This window comes from Nelusetta ayraudi, unplaced genomic scaffold (genome assembly GCF_046127955.1).
Source record: "Nelusetta ayraudi isolate G7.1 ecotype Tasmania unplaced genomic scaffold, CSIRO-AGI_Nayr_v1 ptg000135l, whole genome shotgun sequence".
Lineage (NCBI taxonomy): Eukaryota > Metazoa > Chordata > Actinopteri > Tetraodontiformes > Monacanthidae > Nelusetta > Nelusetta ayraudi.
The window spans coordinates 21,368,159-21,386,610 of NW_027466185.1; the positions used below are offsets into that span (position 1 = coordinate 21,368,159).

The 18,452-nt window shown below is 42.3% G+C and overlaps 1 protein-coding gene across 26 annotated transcripts in view; it reads left to right on the forward strand.

Moving 5' to 3' along the window:
* The window catches only part of macf1a (microtubule actin crosslinking factor 1a), a 182,610-nt gene that overhangs the window by 105,649 nt on the left and 58,509 nt on the right, over nucleotides 1–18,452 (forward strand). For 24 of the 26 annotated variants that reach the window (XM_076011905.1, XM_076011906.1, XM_076011908.1 and 21 more), the window contains 21 exons: nucleotides 1,818–7,526; nucleotides 7,623–7,778; nucleotides 7,946–8,161; nucleotides 8,266–8,439; nucleotides 8,534–8,818; nucleotides 9,669–9,818; nucleotides 9,934–10,167; nucleotides 10,282–10,461; nucleotides 10,548–10,721; nucleotides 10,919–11,086; nucleotides 11,520–11,711; nucleotides 11,796–11,969; nucleotides 12,105–12,228; nucleotides 12,351–12,550; nucleotides 13,342–13,659; nucleotides 13,764–13,930; nucleotides 15,561–15,717; nucleotides 15,974–16,085; nucleotides 16,553–16,615; nucleotides 16,900–17,138; nucleotides 17,269–17,398. In XM_076011905.1, the coding sequence (XP_075868020.1) occupies nucleotides 1,818–7,526; nucleotides 7,623–7,778; nucleotides 7,946–8,161; nucleotides 8,266–8,439; nucleotides 8,534–8,818; nucleotides 9,669–9,818; nucleotides 9,934–10,167; nucleotides 10,282–10,461; nucleotides 10,548–10,721; nucleotides 10,919–11,086; nucleotides 11,520–11,711; nucleotides 11,796–11,969; nucleotides 12,105–12,228; nucleotides 12,351–12,550; nucleotides 13,342–13,659; nucleotides 13,764–13,930; nucleotides 15,561–15,717; nucleotides 15,974–16,085; nucleotides 16,553–16,615; nucleotides 16,900–17,138; nucleotides 17,269–17,398 (9,322 nt within the window). The remainder of the gene's footprint in view (nucleotides 1–1,817; nucleotides 7,527–7,622; nucleotides 7,779–7,945; nucleotides 8,162–8,265; nucleotides 8,440–8,533; nucleotides 8,819–9,668; nucleotides 9,819–9,933; nucleotides 10,168–10,281; nucleotides 10,462–10,547; nucleotides 10,722–10,918; nucleotides 11,087–11,519; nucleotides 11,712–11,795; nucleotides 11,970–12,104; nucleotides 12,229–12,350; nucleotides 12,551–13,341; nucleotides 13,660–13,763; nucleotides 13,931–15,560; nucleotides 15,718–15,973; nucleotides 16,086–16,552; nucleotides 16,616–16,899; nucleotides 17,139–17,268; nucleotides 17,399–18,452) is intronic. The other 2 variants (XM_076011918.1, XM_076011916.1) reach the window with 1 other exon arrangement.

The window sequence follows — 18,452 nt, forward strand, 5'->3', positions numbered from 1 at the left end:
CCCTTTCAGATGTGAATTTGGCTGATGTAAAAATGTCGTCCGTAGCACTTGTTGATGTCTATCATTCATCATCATCTTCGGCTCTGACGCTGACATTTTTGTCTCAAGACAAAAACTTAATTGTGAAAGTAAAATATGACAAGAAATCTGGGCAAGTAAACAATTCACCGAGTCTGAACAGGGGCTTCGCATGGAGTGTTCCACTCTTGCACTGTCATGTCATTAACTGTCTCCATCACTATTGTCATTATCATGAACAGCTGCATCTCATGACGGCTAACAAAAACTGTTATTTCATGGCCTTAGAGGTGCCGCATTAGAGCAGCGCTGTCCAAACCATGCTGCCGCTCTGATAGAAACTGTAGAGCTCTGCTTTGTGTAGATGAAACCTTTTGAATTCACTTTTTTTTTTAATCCACACATTTGATTTTGATTTTGTTGGCTAAGAGAAATAGTAACATCATAATTTCTTTATGTTGTGGTTAAGTTGTGCCACTGCATAAAGTTATTGCATTTCATTTTTTATGTAACATTTGTTGACAACCAACAGAAATCCACATTCACTTTCAGCTCTTGCTCGGCCATTTCATTTTCACCAATGACAGAAAAACATAGGAAGCATGTCATTTGAGGTTCCTTGATAATACAGACCAAACCAAACTGGGGAATATTTTCAGACACAGTTCAGAGTGCACCAATGGCCAAGAAAAGAAAAAACTTCACCATTTGAGCATGTTGTGTCCAGATCACAAGAGTGTGTGTGTGTGTGTGTGTGTGTGTGTGTGTGTGTGTGTGTGTGTGTGTGTGTGTGTGAATGACAATTTGTCTGCTTGTTCTAATGCATATTATTAATGTGTGAAACTATATCCAGCGTTTTGCTTCAAAACCACTAACAGCCGCCAACGGAGAAATGTGGACATCCGGTTTCTGAGACGTGGATGAAAATGAGAAACCGCAATGGACTTCGGCAATTCTTAGTCTGTTAATGAGTAGGGTCACTTCACAGTTCACTTAGACCTAGTGGAAATCTTAACACCCTGTCATCTCCACCCTAAAAAAAAAAATCCACTAATATCACATGAATCTATAATATTAATACCCATATGGAGTTTATTCTACACCTAAAGCGATATGTTTTCTTCATGATAGTAATTTAGCCCACATCTTGTCAGAATTTATAGTGGTATTTAGGTTAGTGCCAGTTTTAAGAGCCTAAAAAAGAGGCATGCACAACGCTAACAATCAGCTTCTCACCTGTCGCGCCTCACTTTGCCGAGCCATAAGCTGGCCCATTAGTGTGTGCCATTGGACAAGTCTGTATAGGGTAAGTAGTGCTTGCTTCCTATCTAACTGTTGCCTCTCAGTTTTAAATGTATCATTTAAAAAAAAAAAAAAAGACACTCACACTTTTTTCTTTTTTCTTGTTTTCTATTTCATTCTATTCTTTTGAATATTTCTGTGTTCTCTCCTTACTCTTATCAAGAGCTTCTCTTTTTTTCTGCTTTGCATGCTTAGTGCTTGTTTTAGAGTAGTATAAAGCGCCTCTAATATTATGTTGTTTTTTTCCAGAAACAGCTAAACTTATTTGTTTTTCAACAAATAAGTTTTCAATCAATCAATCATTCTGTTTTACTGTTTCCACATAATGATATTCTGTCATACTCTGTCTAGAGTTATAATATCATACTATCCTTATTGTAACATAAAAAGCATAATAGATAATAGAATACGATAATAAATAAAAGGATTTGGATGATATTGATCTGTAATTTTGCCCGAATGACTTTTAAGTGAAGTTTTGTTTTCTTTATTTTCAGAACCAAAGTGCCATTGCTGGAGTAATCGACCTGGGAACAGTTGAAACTTTCCCAGTTTTCCAAGCAGCCCAGCGTGGTCTTATTGACCAGGACACAGCCATTGTACTTCTGGAGACCCAGCTCATATTAGGGGGTCTTCTCAAGCCTGATTTCTCTGACATTCTTTCACTGGAAAAGAGTCTTGCTGAAGGCCTAATTGATACCCGTACAAGACAGTCTCTTACTGAGCTTGAAAGTGCGTTGCTCTTGGTAGAAACCACCAAATGTACTGGTGACCCGCAGCAAAATGTCTTACCTGTAGCTACAGCCATGGAATCTAGTCTCATCAGGGAGGAGGTGGGACTTCGAATTCTAAGTCTTCAGTTTAACACTGGGGGACTCAGAACCACAACAGGAGAAGTTTTGAGTTTGGAACTAGTGGAAGCCAGAAGACTTTTAAACCCCAGTGCTCTCACCAAACTAAGATCAAGACTACAACAAAGAGACCTGATTGATCCAAACACAGCAGAAAAACTGAACCTACATGAGTTGCGACAACGCTGCGTCCCTGACAATGAAACAGGCCTCCTTCTCCTTCCTGTAAAACAGCAACCAGGTGGAACTGTCTGTCTTCAGTCTGGAAGAAAAGTTGGCATCTTTCGTGCTGTCCAGGAAGGCTTGATTGATCGGATTGTCACTGCACGTCTCCTTGAAGCTCAGCTCTTTGCCGGTGGTATTGCTGATCCACGATCTGGTCACCGTCTGACAATTGATGAGGCTCTTCGTCATGGGCTAATGGACCAGGAACTGGCCTGTGCTATGTTAGCTCGGCAGCTACAAAATGGAGGTATTCTCGACCCTTTTAGTGGAGAACGCCTTGATTTGGAAGAGAGTATTTGCAGGGGCCTGCTTTCCTCACGCTTGGCTTTAGTAGTCCTTGAGTCACTTTGGGTATTCATGGGAATACTCTGGCCGGAATCTGGAGAACTTTTGCCCATTGTTGAAGCAGTTCAGCAAGGAGTGATCTCTGCAGAGTTATCCAGAAAAATCTTAGAACAGCGTCATGCCATTGGGGCTTTGTACAACCCAGAAAGCCTTCAAATACTACCCTTAAACCAAACTGCACAGGTTGACTTGGAGCCCAGTGTAATGGGATTTCTGAGAGATGCTTACATTCCAGATGTGCTTTCCAGCATGAACCAGTCAGGTACCCCATCTCTAAACCGCTTGAGCTGGGGTTCCAGGAGTTCTGCCCCAACCCCATTGTCTCCTGCACCTTTAACCTCTTCTGAAGGCAACGTCTGGTGTGGAAAACTCACTCATGAAATGGATCCTGAAGAACAAGCAAAACATAAGCTGCTGTTCCACCTCATGACTCACAGCTACGTGGATGCTCACTCTGGGAAGCGATTGGTGCTGCTAGACCCTGAGCTGACTGACATCCTTAAAACCACTGAAATAGTTGCAAGAGAGCCTGCAATTCAAGCTGAGCAGCAATTCAGTTTGAGAACGGATCCCAAAGAAAGTTCAATTGTGATGGATCAGTTCAATTTGACTGAAAAAGAGCTGAGTGAAAGACAAACTGAAACTAAGGATGGTAATTCAGATGAAAACCAGTTTAGTGCAATATATGAAATTGATCCTGAAACTAACAACACAATACTGGAAAACACAGAACTCATTACAAGTGGTGACAAAACTTATGACAATGCAAACAGCAAACCTGAAAAGAGGGAAAATTTCAGTTTAATGACTTCAGCTGACAACATTGTGGGTGAATTTCCCAAAAATCCTGATGAGCTTCAAGAAACAAAATCCAAGTCTAGTGTTGTGCAGGAAAAGAGAGATGTTGAGACGGTGGTTTTAAAATCACCAGATGAGTTCTTAGTGACTGAATCCAAATTCAGTGAGAGCAGTGCTCAGGAAACTGCACCAGTTAATTCAGAGGGAGAGAATAGATCCGTAGAGGGATCATTTCTTCTGAGGACAGCAACAAATGATTTTAATACCATACAATCTGATGGTGGAATGGACACAAAAGATTTCTTGTCTGAATCAGAAAATAGTCAACAAAAGCTTACTACAACCAACTCAGCTGAAACCCCATCTCGGATTAAATCTGGAGGAGGAAAGGAAGAGGAAGACGCTGAGTTTGCTAGGTTAGTCTCGGAACTCAAACGGGGTGGTCTGTTGACTGAAGATGGAGAAAAGCTCCTTCCTGATGAGGCAGTAGCCCAGGGTGTAATCCCTGGGCATGTGGCAGTTAGATTGATGGCAGAGGCAAGTCTGTTTGGTGGGTTTCTTAATGCCAACAGTGTTGAGACACTTAACATGGAGGATGTTTTGCAAGAAGATTTAACTGATGAAGATCTAATGTGGAGTGTGCTTAAGTCAGACAAAAGTCTCTCTGGGGTTGTGGATGAAGAGAAAAGAAAGATCTTAAGTGTAAGAGAGGCAGCTCAGGAAGGGTTGATTGACCTTAACACAGCTACCAGACTTCTGGAAGGTCAGGTGGCATCTGGCGGGATTGTTGACTTGCGCAGCAATAAGAAAGTTTCTGTTACTTCAGCAGCAAACCTGGGACTAATTGAGGAGGCCCAAACAGAAGAATTGATGGCTCTAGAGCAGGCATGCAAAGGAAAGGTTGCAGATTCTGCAGTAGCCTTCACCAAAGCCACTTTACAGCTACAAATGGAAGGTTTAGTTGATCCAGAATCCAAATCCCCTGTTTCTTTGGAACAGGCAATTCAAAAAGGATTAATAAATCCAAAGGGGGCTTCACAGGTGTTGGCTCAACAGATAGCTGAGGGTGGAATAATACATCATGCTTCAGGTATTAGGCTATCAGTGCGTGATGCTGTAAATAGAGGACTGGTTGATCGTTCCATTTCTTCTGGACTTGAGGAACTGGAGTGGGCTTGCCAAGGAAAAGTGAGCCTTTCATCTCATCCAGAGGCTCTCATTCTACAGGCATCAACAGGAACAATTTTAGACCCAGATTCAGGGTGTAAACTGACTCTGACAGAGGCGGTATCCAAGGGGCTTCTAGAAGAGGATATTGCCCATGGAGCCACGGTTTCCAAAGCTGTCACAAAAGCAGTGCTTGACCCCCAAACTGCACGTATCGTGCCGTTTTCAGAACTTGTAAACCAAGGTAAGGTAGATGTTGAAACAGGCAAACGCTTCCTTGAAGTGAAACCATTTAAAGGTATTCGGAATGACAAAACAAAAGAGAACATGACCCTTCCAGAAGCAGTTGCATCAACGAAAGTTGACCCAATTCCAGCAATTAGGTTACTCCAAAGCCAGGCTGACACTGGTGGGATTGTGGATATCAACACTGGGGAAAGACTTCCGCTGTTTGAGGCCTGCAAGAGAGGTCTAGTTGAAGACAGAATGATGAAGGCAATAGCAATGAACCAGTTTTCAAAAGAAGGGCTGATTAATCCAAACACCCAACATCAGACCTCTAGCCTTCAAGAGGCCACTGGAACAGGAGTTATCTCTGCTGAGATACCTTCAAAGATACAAGAAAACGTGGGCACTGATGAAGGAAGCTTTGCAGTTGATACTTCACAAAGTGAAACGTACAACACCAGTGTTATTCCGTCATTGTCAAGCCCAGATTCCAGTAATCAGGTGCCTTCAACTTTACGAAAGACGGAACTGGTAGAAACACGCATCAATGGAAAGACAGAAACATTGATGCTCTCAAATCCACCACATCATTATGGTGGTAAAGTCAAAGAAGTATCAGATGTTGAGGTATCACTTCAGCAAGACCAGTTAATAGACCTGTCTAGTATTGAGAAAGAAATTGAGCAACCAATAGAAAAGGCAGAGCCCGAGGCAGACATCAACGAAGCGGATTCCCCTACTCACCAGAAACTTGATGAGGGACTACGAAAAAGGGACAGTGATTCGGTAGAAGAAAATGTCATTGATGTATTTCTGTTGGGTGAAAAAGCTGAAAAAGCTGAAGAAGAGACCAAAGAGGACAGAGAAGGCACTGGTAGTTTTAGCAGAAGCAGTGACATTGACCATAAAAGAAGTGAAGTATCAGCAGAGCCAGAGGATGTTGACGAGGAACGAGGTACAAGGATGGGCTTAGAAAAATCTCCAGTGTTTGATGTTCAGAGGTCCGAGCCCTTATTATTGTTTCCACCCAGACTGACACAAAGCAAAACCAAGAAAAGGAAAAAAAGCAAAAAGAATGGAAAGGGTAAAGCAGATGAGGAAATGCATCCACAAGACATAAAACCCTTGCCTCACATTGATCAAGCATATTCTGAAGTGAAGTCTCAGGATCTTTCTGCAGTTCACAAAGAGCTTGAATCACAAAACAAACACGGAAAAACTCAGACTTATGGTCAGACATTATCTTCACTACCTCTTGACAGTGATGTGAAGAAGGAACAAGACATTGCAAAAGGTGTGTTCAAACAGGATCCGGGAAAAAATCTAGTCGTTGAGAAATCTGAAAAGATTTCTACTAAACTTGAAGAAGATGCAGTAAAAGTTGTGAATGATAAAGAGAATGACGGCAATATGATGGAGGCAATGAAAAGAAAGGAGCAGGAAGAAAAAGTTGAACTGACAGCTTCTGTGTCTGAGCCAACAGAACAACCAGGTATCTCACACGAGATTGAGAAGGTAAAGCAGCAAGAGTTGCCACAAAGAACTGGTTTACCAGACAATGAGAAAGCTGCACTGGTACTGAAGGCCAAAGAGAGAATACTCAAAAAGGTGTTTGAAAAGGGAGTGAGTGACAAACAAGCTGCCAAAGAACTTGAGGCACTTCGCAATGACACGTCAAAGAAGGAGACTAAAAGCACTGTTGATCAAGATGCAGGTCTGCCAGTTAATGGAATGGAAAATAACTCTGTCAAAGATGACAAGAAACCTAAAGGTTTACCCAAAGAGAGTGAAAAAGATGCCAGTGCCAAGGGCAACAAGGAAACAACAGTAGTAAAGGAAGATTCAACTTCACTGAAACTTTCGGTGAAGGAGACCACTGAGAGTAAAACATTAGAGAGGTTAGGAAATGAAACCAAGACTACAACTCTGTCAAATCAAGCAAAAGAAACTCAGACGGGCAAACAAAAGAAGAAAAACAAGAAAAAGAGTCAGAACATGAAAGACATAGCTGAAGATAAAAAAGAAAAGTTTTTGACAAAGAATGAAATCACCACAAACTCTGAGAAGGTAACTGCAGAACTTGATAAACCCACATCTGTTCTGGAAAGAAATACAGGCACTGAGTCAGCTAGGGATGTAACTGGTTCTCCCCTTTGTGATGAAACTGAGGCCTTTAAAGAACCAGAGGGTAAGCCACCATATTTCAATGTAGCAGAAGAACCTGTTTCTCACATCGAGGAAGCCCTACCACAGGCGGAGGTTCTCTCTCCCACGAGCCAAGAATACCATAAATCTGAGATCCAACCCACAGATCAGTCTATGACTCCTGACATGCAGCCCGATAAAGGAACAGGAGAAAATGAGAAGAAGAAACACAAGTCACCCGCAACTGATGTTGCCGATCTTTCCAAATCAAAACCTTTTGAAGACAGACAGCAGTATACGGAAATGCAAGATTTAGCCAAGGTTGTGCCAAGTGTGTCCAAGTCAGCAGTACCTGAGTGGGATGCAGCCTCTAAAAGCGTGGAGGAGGAAGGCGTGGTCAGAGAACTTGTGTCAAACCAAGAGGAGATGACCTACAAGGCTGGAAAGGTAGGTTCTGATGAATAATTTGTGCATGTTATTTTTGATGCGTTTTGTACTTACTTCTGTGACCCCATCAATGCGTTCCTTTTTCCTTTCCCTAAGACATCACTAATGCGTCAGGAATGCTTGGAGCACGACCAGCGAATTGTAGCTCTGGTCTCAATGGTCAGACACATTGAGGTACGGCTCAAGCAACAGCAACAGCAATCGGTTGGTCGCAGCCTTCTTGCGCTTGAAGACACCATCAGACAGACAGAGGTGAGACGAGGAGGGCACTTACCTAATTTAGACCCGCAGTTCTGTTCCCTTTTAAAAAGACTGTTTGACGGTTGTGTGTATTTTGGTCATGCTGATTGACAAAAAAAAGCCGATTTGAGGATTAGTCCCATAACAAACAGCTTTTGTTCAATTTCTCCTAATTCCAGAGTCTGGATCTTGAATTGCGTGATTTGGAGGCCGCAGTTAACGAGGAGGTGGAGGCTGCCGAGCAGTTGCTGAAGCCCCAACCCAAAGACGTTCCTCCACAGCTCCTATTGGCCCTGGAAAAGGACGGGCGGAGTTTGGCTCGGGGGTACGAGGCGGCCAGAGCACTCTCTGTTGGCATTCTGCAAAGTCTGAAAACCCATAAAGACTCCTGCAAGGTAACCCTTTGGAGAAAAACCACTGCATTTGTTGTTTGGACTTGATCATTTCTTGGCGCTTGTGTTGAACATAATTTTACCTGCGATATACATTTCTCCCTCAGGAGGCAGTAACAGCTAAGCAGAAGGCTTTGGGAGTTAAAGTGGAACGCCTTCTCTCAATGCTGACGGAGGCTGAAGCTCAGATGAATGAGGGAACGGCTGTGATGGACAAAAGGGAGAAGGCGGGGAAAGATAGCAGCTGTGACCAGCTCACACAGCAGCTGAGTCTCTGCAAGGCAAGTGCTTCAAAATCACTTCACTCTGCCACAGTGTGCGACAGAGTAGTGCCATTATTTTCACTTACTTCTGTTCTTTGCATTTCCTCCTCAGGATCTCCAGTCTGCTCTGATGGCTCGATCCAGTGAGGTCAACAACGTGGCCTTTGATATTCAGCTGTTCATCTCTGAGCGGGCTCAGGATCTGGCCCCAGAACAGAGCAGGCAGCTTCTCGGTCAACTGCAGCAGCTCCAGGGGGCTTACCACCAAGCGTCAGGCCGAGCCCAGGCTTGGGCTGATGCTCTCTCTGCCCAGATGGCGAGGGAGGAGGAGTGGCAGCGTAGAGAAAGAGTGAAAGATGAGAAGGACAGAGAGCGGCAGAGTGCGAGAGAAAGAGAGGTTTGGAAAACCGCGACTGGGTTGTGTCAGTTTGCTAGCCTGCACTGTTTCTCACCAGTCAATCTAATTCATTTAGCTTTTAGCAAATACTTCTCACTTCTGTATATGTCATGCTAAAACTTTGCAGTGCTTTCTCACACAATTATATTCCTGTCCAAGTGTCATTTAAATAGATAAAAACCTGATGGTAACTAGCTAACCAGCGTAATAATCCATCACCCATTACTTTGCACTTGTAACATCATTCCGCACATTTCAACCCCCTGCCACTTTCAGCATCACCTCCATTACTTTAATGACACGTGCTTTCAATGCAGGTGTGTCTGCTACTCTGCATGTCCTGAAAAACGTTTTTATTAACCTTTTTGCCTTGCTGTTCCAGATTGCCACTGAAGAAACTCGCTTGCATCACGGCAGGAGGGGCTAGTCTGATAAAAGTCGAGCCTTGTCCGCAAAACTTCGCTTTACTGTTTTTTTTCCTCTTGTCTCGTCAGAGTGTAAAGAGGAGAGAGAGGAAAAATAGCATCAAAAAAACAACATGTGTGGTCTCTCTTTATGATATACATGCTTCACCAAACCTGTTTGTGCAAAGATGATTTTTTTTTTTGTGTGTGTATGTCTGCTTGTGTGTGTTTGTGTGCGAAAGTGTGTGCTCTGGACACAATCTGCTCAAAGCTTGGCAAAGTGTGCACTACACAACAAGGTTTAGGGGAAAATGTGCATTTGATGAGGTCTAACTTTAGGAAGGACTTAAAAAAAAAAATCTTTTTTTATTAATGTGTTTTTCACACAATTTTCATTTTTATTGATCTTTTCTCCCTTCCTGCCTAATTTTTTTCCCCCCGCGTAGGTGGTGCAACAGCAAAAGTCTGAGTGCTCTCACAAACTAGAAGGACTTAATATGTGGCTGGCGGGAGCCGCCAGCTTGCTGGCCAGTCAGAAAGTAGGAGGAGAGTCAGGTGATGTAAGCACCCTTCAAGAGAAGCAGAAAAGGTTAAAGGTATGACTTGTGTTTTTTTCTTAAACTTCCTCATCAACATGACGTGCTTTGTGAACTACTTTGTAGTTAGGCATTTTGTTCCGCAGACTTTCCAACAGTTTCCCTGTGATTGCAGGAAGTGGAGAAGGACCTCCAGACCAAACGTGAAGGCATATCTGAGGCTATTCGCTCGGTGGAGGAGCTGCTGGCAGATAAAGGAGAAAGCCTGAGCCCAGAGGAGAGGGCGAACCTGGAGGGGGCGCTCACGAGAATGAAGGAGCAGTACAGCGCCCTCACAGACTCAGTAAACACGTCGCTGTCTGAGGTGCACGCAGCCATCGACACCACCTTGCAGCAAAATACTCAAAAGGTATCAAACAGTTTTTGAACAATTGACAATTTAAAATATATTGAACAACTCTTCCATATAACAGGACAGTGTTTTTTGCGCTCCTCTTATTATGTGCCCTCTTTTGTTCTGCAGGCTAAGGCAGAGGAGGAGCTCCAGGAGACCCAGGGTCAGATAGATTCTCTGCTTCGTGAGTTGTCCTCGCTGAACCAACCAGGCGACAGAGGAGCTGGATCAGGATCGTACACAGATGTCACCGACGCACCATTTTCGCAGCCAGAGGGCGCTGTGATGTCACACACAGAGACGCTGCAGGTTTGGAAAAGCTTAGTTAAGCGGACTTGGGCATGCTAGAAATGTTTGCCACTGGTGAGTTATGACAACTGTGTGATCGCTCTCAGGCGGAGCTTCAGCAGCTCCAGGCTCAACAGGCGCAGCTCCTCCAGATCACACAGTCAACCCGGTCCCTCCTGGACCAGCCCGACTCCACCGTCCCTCCGGAGGAAAAGCGACGTCTCCGGGCCGCCCTGGATCAGCTGCAGGCTCAGCACCAGGACAGGCTGCAGAGCTGCCAGGTACGCAGGATAAACAATTTCATGTGATCTAAATCCAAGGTTAAAGTTGTTTTGTGCCCTGGTGTGGTTCAAACAGCATGACATGACTGGTCTTGGAGTAAAATTATTAAGATCACTTATCTATCCACTTATGTATTTGTGATTGAAAAATACTCAGAGTTGAATGGATTCATATTGTTTTAACTTGTCTGTTTCAGGACTGTCTCAGAAAGTCTGAGGCTCTGAAAGATGAGCTAACCAAGTTCCTGCAAGAACATGGAAGCCTGGTTAACTGGCTGGAACAAAATGAAGAGGAGCTCCATTCTCTTGGCGAAGGAGAAATTGATGCACAAGAACTGAAGGGCCGGTTGGAGGAGCACAGAAAGGTTCTAAGATAATCTTTCTTGATGGCACAGTCCAAATGTCTTGAAACATGTAAAGCTCTTCTTTGTAATGTTCTTCGTAAAACGGATAGCAGCGACAAAATAGTACCATGGATTTAGCCTGTACTTTGAGATTCATATATGCTGCATCTCCACAAGGGGGAGCTGTTTTACTAACAATGGATCTGTTCAAAAAGTCAAGAGAGCAGCGTTATCAAGTGCAGGATTAAGATGATTCTTTATATATAAGTGATCCATCAACCGTAAAGTTTTTTTTTGTTTTGTTTTTTTTTTGACTTTTTTCAACTACAATGGTAAAACGGCTTCATTAAATGAAGTCAAATGCCAGTTAGATTCCATTATACCTTTATGCCTTGTTGTATTTCACTGAAATGCCATTACAGCACTTTGAACCAGCACTTTGTTTTCATTGCAGCTTGGTGAGGATGTCATTTGCCACAAAGCAGACCTGCGCTTCGTCTCCATCTCTGGTCAGAAGGTTCTGGACTCCATCCAAGGAGCTCAGGAGCAAGTTGGTGCTTCAGATCCAGCACTGGGTAGCACCAAGCAGCTGGTCACTGATAAGCTGCAGGATGCTAATCACAGATACACAAACTTGCACACCAAGGTGGGTCATAAAGGCCACAACTTCTGTGAGGCACGCCGCTCTGTTTCTGAAGTCTCACACTTGGAATCCCTTCTTCTCTCACAGTCCTCAGAGTTGGGTGGCCGTCTGTCAGGTTTGCTGGAGAGGTACCAGCAGTACCAGGATGAGGTTGTGTCTCTCCACTCTTGGCTCAGCACTCAGGAACAGAACCAAAGCATAGCTAAGCCCAGTGGAGAAACAGATCCTCAAAATCTGCAGAACACTCTGCGACAAGTGCAGGTACAAAAAAACAAAACAAAAATTGCCATAAGCAATTTCTCAGTGTTCTAGGAGAATGAAACATTCAAACGGAATTTTGTTAATACCTTTTCTTGGTTTACTTCTAACTATCGATATTTTGTCTTCTATCTTTAGCTTCTGCAGGATGGACTGGCTGAGCATTCAGTGCAGCTGGAGAAGGTGAAGAGAGCAGGAAGGGATCTAGTCAGCACCGACGACTCTCCTTCCCTGAAAGCTGTTGACATCCTCTGTGCAGCAGGTCCTCATTCTGTTTGCCCTTACTCTCAGTCTCAGACCGCTCTTAGGGGACATGGATATTTGAATTCATAAAATGAAGACATTACTAATATCAAACCTTTTGAATCATTTTCGCTTTTACAGATGGTTTAGAGAAAAGGTTTGGCTCCCTTTCTGCGTCAGTGTCGGAACGGGCTGAGCAGCTGCAGACGGCTGTGGCGCAGTCGGTCAGTGTCCAAGAGGGCCTGAACGGTCTGTTGAGCTGGTTGGACAAACTGGTTCTGCATCCTGGACCAGTGGAGCCCACTACACAGGCTGTACAAGATGCACTGACGCAGAACCAGGTATGGCTTCTCAAAGAAGAGGATGTCTGCAGAAAGAAAAAAATATATTCCATATATTTTACTATGTCTATCTGTTGTTGTTCGTAGAAATTAGCACCTGGTAGCTAAATACATCTCATTTAAAAAAAAATATATATATATATATAAATATATATATATACATGTATATATATACATATATATATATATATATATATATATATATATATATATATATGTATATATATATATATATATATATATATATATATATATATATATATGTATATATATATATATATATATATATATATATATGTATATATATATATATATATATATGTATATATATACATATATATATATATATATATATATATATATATATATATATATATATACATATATATATATATATATATATATATATATATATACATATATATATATATATATATATATGTATATATATACATATATATATATATATATATATATATATATATATATATGTATATATATACATATATATATATATATATATATGTATATATATACATATATATATATATATATATATATATATATATATATATATATACATATATATATATATATACATATATATATATATATATGTATATATATATATATATATATATATGTATATATATACATATATATATATATATATATATGTATATATATATATATATATATATATATATATATGTATATATATATATATATATATATATGTATACAAAAGACTAAATTGCCGCAAATGCAAATTCCCACTTTTGTTTTCCCAGAAACTTCGCCAGGAGCTGCTCTCAAGGCAGGGCAGTGTGGAGGCAACACGCGACTCGGTTTCCAAACTCCTCCAGAGTTCTGAAGCCTCCACAGCCTCTGGCCTCCAGGCTGCACTCAATGAACTGACCCAGCGCTATGCTGCAGCACAGGCTAGCCAGGCCGAGCGGGAGGCGAAGCTCAAAGGCCTGTTGCCCAGGCTGGAGAGCTACGAGCGTCTGGGGACTGACCTCCAGGTTTTCACCCAGAGTCGGCTGAAAGCCCTGAGCCCGGCCGGTCAGCCAGACCGTGGTGTGGATGACTACAGGCAGACCATTGAGGTTGGCACACAAGTTACAAACAGCATTTTTCTGCAGCGTTTATCAAGTACAATTACAGTTTAGTCATATCTTTTCAACGCTTTGTCCCTTCCCTCCTCTCGCAGGAAATCCGATCAGAGCTGGAGCAGGAAGCAGGCCAGCTCAAATCCTTCTGCAACCTTGGCACAGAGCTCAGCCAATCGGAGACATTCAATAACACGCAAAGCCTATTGGATAACGTCAAAGGGGTCTCTGAAGAGTTTAACCAGCTTGAAGCCAACGTCAACGAAAGGTAACAAGAAGACTTCTGACATTGTGATTCTAAGTCATTTTTTATAATTTTTTGGGACTGAGCCCCAGCGACAAGAAAGACCCGTTTGTATTTGTATTTTATTTATTTTCTTCTTTTTCTCGTTCTTACACGCCTTTGAACTCCATTTTGACCCCCTTAACATACTCCAAAAGCAAATTTTACACGCATGTCAGAACTGGCAAAAATATTAATCTATTAATAAACCGTATCTGCTCAATAGCGCCCCCTACCCTGAAAAAAATGCATGCGTTCCACGCATTCGTTCAATGAAGACCTAATTTTCATAAAAGCTGACCTTTGACCCCCGACAAACCCGGAAGTGCGCTATTTTCCCTTGTTTGAAAAAGATGTCAAAATGTAAAGCTCAGAAAGCCTAAGTGCTATGGGCTTGAAAATTTGGTATGACACAGAGAAGACCTTCATGGCAAGAAGTTGTTCGTAGTTCGTCGTCCTTTTTGATCCCAACAGTTTTCATTATTTTTGGTTTTGGTTTGACATTATTTTTTATATTAGTTTTTATATGATACCTTTATAAGTCATGGAAGAAACAACTCTGTCACATGATGAAGTGTCTCTCAGGAGGGGCTGGGAGTTTAAAATATATTCTTAATGCATCACATGGTTAATTTTGTCACATTCAAAGAGGTGAAGACAAAGATTAAGATAAGCAAATTATTTCAAGGGGTGTAAGCCAGTTATTTCTGTAGCATTGTTGCTACGGGTGCTCGCAGAACATACTGTACATCATGTAGTGGGGATTAAAACCGTGTTGTATGATGTTCCGCAGCAGTTGGAGGTACAGTGTGCAGCCTTTCTGCCCATCTACTGTATGTGTGTCACTGTGAAGTCTGGCTGCTAATATAAGCCAAGTGGACACGGCTCATTGTCCATCCTATAAACGGCCGCCTTAGATGACTCTCAGCCTCAAATCCCCAGAGGGAGAAAATAGCAGCATGATAATGATACTGCTCCATGCCAGCCGCCGACTGCTCAGAGCTGTTTGGTCTACACAGGCAGTCAGCACTTTTCCAGTCAGAACTCAAGACAGATCGCGGCCACAGACATGGAGATCAAGGCTGCACCACTCTCTGTGATCTTTGTCTCTATTAAGGGTCCCATATTATACACATTTTCAAATCTATGTCGTTTTTTGTTTTTTTTTTAATCCTGGTCTCAGTGCACTGTTCTCTTGTCACGCTGTCCAAAAAGATAGATACAAGCATATTTAGTCTTTTTTGTTTTTGGCTTCCTGCAAAAATTAAGGTTTTATTCTGTCTTCCACTTGTTTGCAAGGATACCAAAAGATAGCAGCTACAGGCCAGTGTCAGTTGGTTGTGAATCGTCGCTGGGGATGTTGCTGATGTTGTTATTACCTTGGGAGACGAATTAGTGCCTTTTCTGATGTAACAAAATGTTGATTTGCTACTGAGCAAGCAAAAAATAAAATGTTTCCTGGACTTTATTGGTTGGGTAGAGACATGGATAAGGAGCATATATTGAACTACCACACAGTGGCAATTGATGAAAGCGCACAGCTGTGTACAGACTGGGCGAGGTTTTCTCCGCACATTCATGTTCTTCCATTCATCTTTCTTTGCCCCTCGCACAGGTTTGCTGCCATCCAGGCCTGCGAGCAGCAGCTGCTTCAGTTCCGCAGCCTCTCTGGCTCCCTCCTCAGGTGGCTTCAGACGGCTCAGGATCAGCTACCCAGCAAAGAGGCCAGCCTCACCACCGAGGGTCTGCAAAGAAGAGTTCAGCAGCTCAAGGTGTGTGTGTGTGTGTGTGTGAGATTCCGAATGAAAACCTAATATGAGGTCTTCTGGTCATACATCAGTTTGAACAAAGCTTTTAAAATCCACGGCTTGAAAGGCCGATTGACTCTATATAAATAAAATCTGTTTGTTCCAGATTTGGTAAAATTTGTCTTGTTGAGTTCTTAGCTGGAAGGTCAATTTTTCCATCTGTAATATCTCTAGAATGGTTCCAAACCATCATCATCTAACTCTATGAATTATTTTCAAGGATTTGTTGAATGACTGGGAGCTGCAGCGGTCAAGGGTTCAGGAGCTGCACAAGACGGGTTCCGAGCTGGAGTCGCTCATCATCGACATCACCGCCCCCCACACTAAATCTGGTAAGCGAGGGTTTGAGCGCAGCCTTTTCAATTCTTCCACTCCTTGCAGCTGAAATCTTTTGTCATTCATTTATTAAACGGCTTGCTCAGCCTAAAGTCATCAACTCCTTCAGTTTGGCTTTGAGGCCATTATGTCCCTTTCTGCTCTGCTTTGAGCCCCAAAGTAGCGCTAACGCCCCATATCTATATTTCCTTGAGTTTCTGACTAAAGCCTCAACTGTCAATCATGTAAAGGGTTAAGCAAAGGTTGGATTATTTGAACTTGAACTGTTGACCTGCATTGCAAACATCCATTACAATCCATAAACTTTACATATGTGTTATGTAAAGACAATGCGCTTCTCACCCTGTCCACACCGATTATGTTTGTATTTTTTCAAACATGTTGCCACATCGCTGCCCCTGGTTTTATGTGACTGTGTGAGTGTGTTGTGACACTGTCTAAGTCCGGCATGTCTGTCTCCCAGGTGCTCCTCAAATCAATGGCTCAGCAGGTCCCAGCAGTGTCAATGGCATTCACACCTGCAAAGGTGAGCTCCTCCCCACTCGTTACTCAATGCTTCCCGCAGATATGATGCTTTTCAATACAAGCTGAGCTTCAGTTATATTTATCTCCGCAGGTCTTTTCTTCTGGCTTTGTCTCATACTATCGTGTCTCCTGTCAGTTCTCTGTTCATGCAAAGCCATTTGTCTGTGGCAAATTCATTACAGAATTTTACAGCATGCAGAAGCGCAACAACACCAGATTGCTGAAAAAAATTACTTTTCCCTAATCGCTAAGGGACTGTCTCCTTTTTCTCTTGTCATTCCCCAGACCTAACAGAGCTTCAGGTAGCTGTGTCCGATGTGAACGGCCGCTACGAGAAGCTGGGAGAGGATTTGAAGGAGCATCTTAACCGGCAGCAGGCCTCACTGGAGCTAAGGCAGAAGGCCATAGAAGACACTGAGGAGCTCAAGAGTTGGCTGAGCGACAGAGAGCAAAGCCTGAAACAGGGGCAGGCTGCTTCCCCCTCCAGACCTGAAGTGGTGCGCGCCCAGGCCCAGGAAAACAAGGTAAAGAGTCGCGTCTGTTTGTCTCGTTGGTTAAATGACACAACAAAGCTCAATCATATGTATCCTTTGAAAACAACAGCAAAATTGCTGCATCAGTCAATTTCTGCTCCTCTTTGTTGTCTTCCTGCAGGCTCTGCTTTCAGAGCTGGCTCAACACTCAGGCAAAGTGGAGGACCTGAAGAACACACTGAAGAAGCTGCTCGCCGACAATCCTGATTCCCCCGAGGCAGATAGCTGGAGACAGCAGCTGCAAGAGATTGGTATGGGCCATGTTTGCTGACATTATATACCAAAGATTTTTTTTTCTGTGTAAGGTAATGCAGGTGCTTGAATAGCAACAAAACAATGACATGAATGACCAAAGGAAAAAAGTAATGCTGCACTTTGGAACATCACTGTGTAGTTTTCTACCTGGAAATCTTTTTTTTTTTTTCTTTTTTTTTTCCAAATCATTTTGATGATTCAGTGACATGTAACAGCAAGAATTGCAACTCCGACATTCATACAGCAGTGCCAGGAGGGCGACGGGTAGAACTACATAACTTCCCTCTTACTCTCATTGCTCTCATAATCTCGCTTCTTTTTTTTTTTCTCACCTCCTACAATGTCGTTTTTTAACATTCCGGCACCTCTGCCTCAACAAATATGTGGTGTATAGTGAGCTTCAGACAAGAGATGGTGGTGGAGGGATGATCGTGAAGTGTTGCTTTAAAGTGCATCATTTTCTCAGAAGAAATTGCTGTGCAGAAAATTAAAGTTTGACACTCCTGTATCAGGGCGGTCTGGCCCACTGTGTCACTGTCAGGAGTGCCATTCAATTCAACCAATGAAGTGAAAGTCAATGAATTATAAAAATAAAAAAAAACTTAGAAACTATAATTTTAAGGTGGGAAAGTGCACAGTGTTGCTTCAGGGTTTTATATAGTTATTCATTGCCATTATTAAGAAAGTATGAAATGTCAGAATGTGAGGCAGTGATGTGGAAAGAACAAATGCAGAAATGCTTTTGTCTTTTGAGAGGGGAATAATTTTGTCTGCAGGTAATGGTGATGATGGGAAACAGCTTCAGGTGCTAGAATAAGCCCAGAAAAAGAGGGAAAATATGGAACATAAGACAAAGGCTGGAAATGAATTGTATTAGAAGGCTTAAAGGGAATCATGCCCAGAGATATCCGAGGATGATTGGAATGATTTCTGGAAAAGCCAGACTGGATTTAGTTACTCAAGTCTTGGCTGGAGTTCTGTACAAAGGAGGCAAAAAATACCAAAATAATTTAAATGTGAATAAGCAGAGAAGTTATTATGTAATTATGT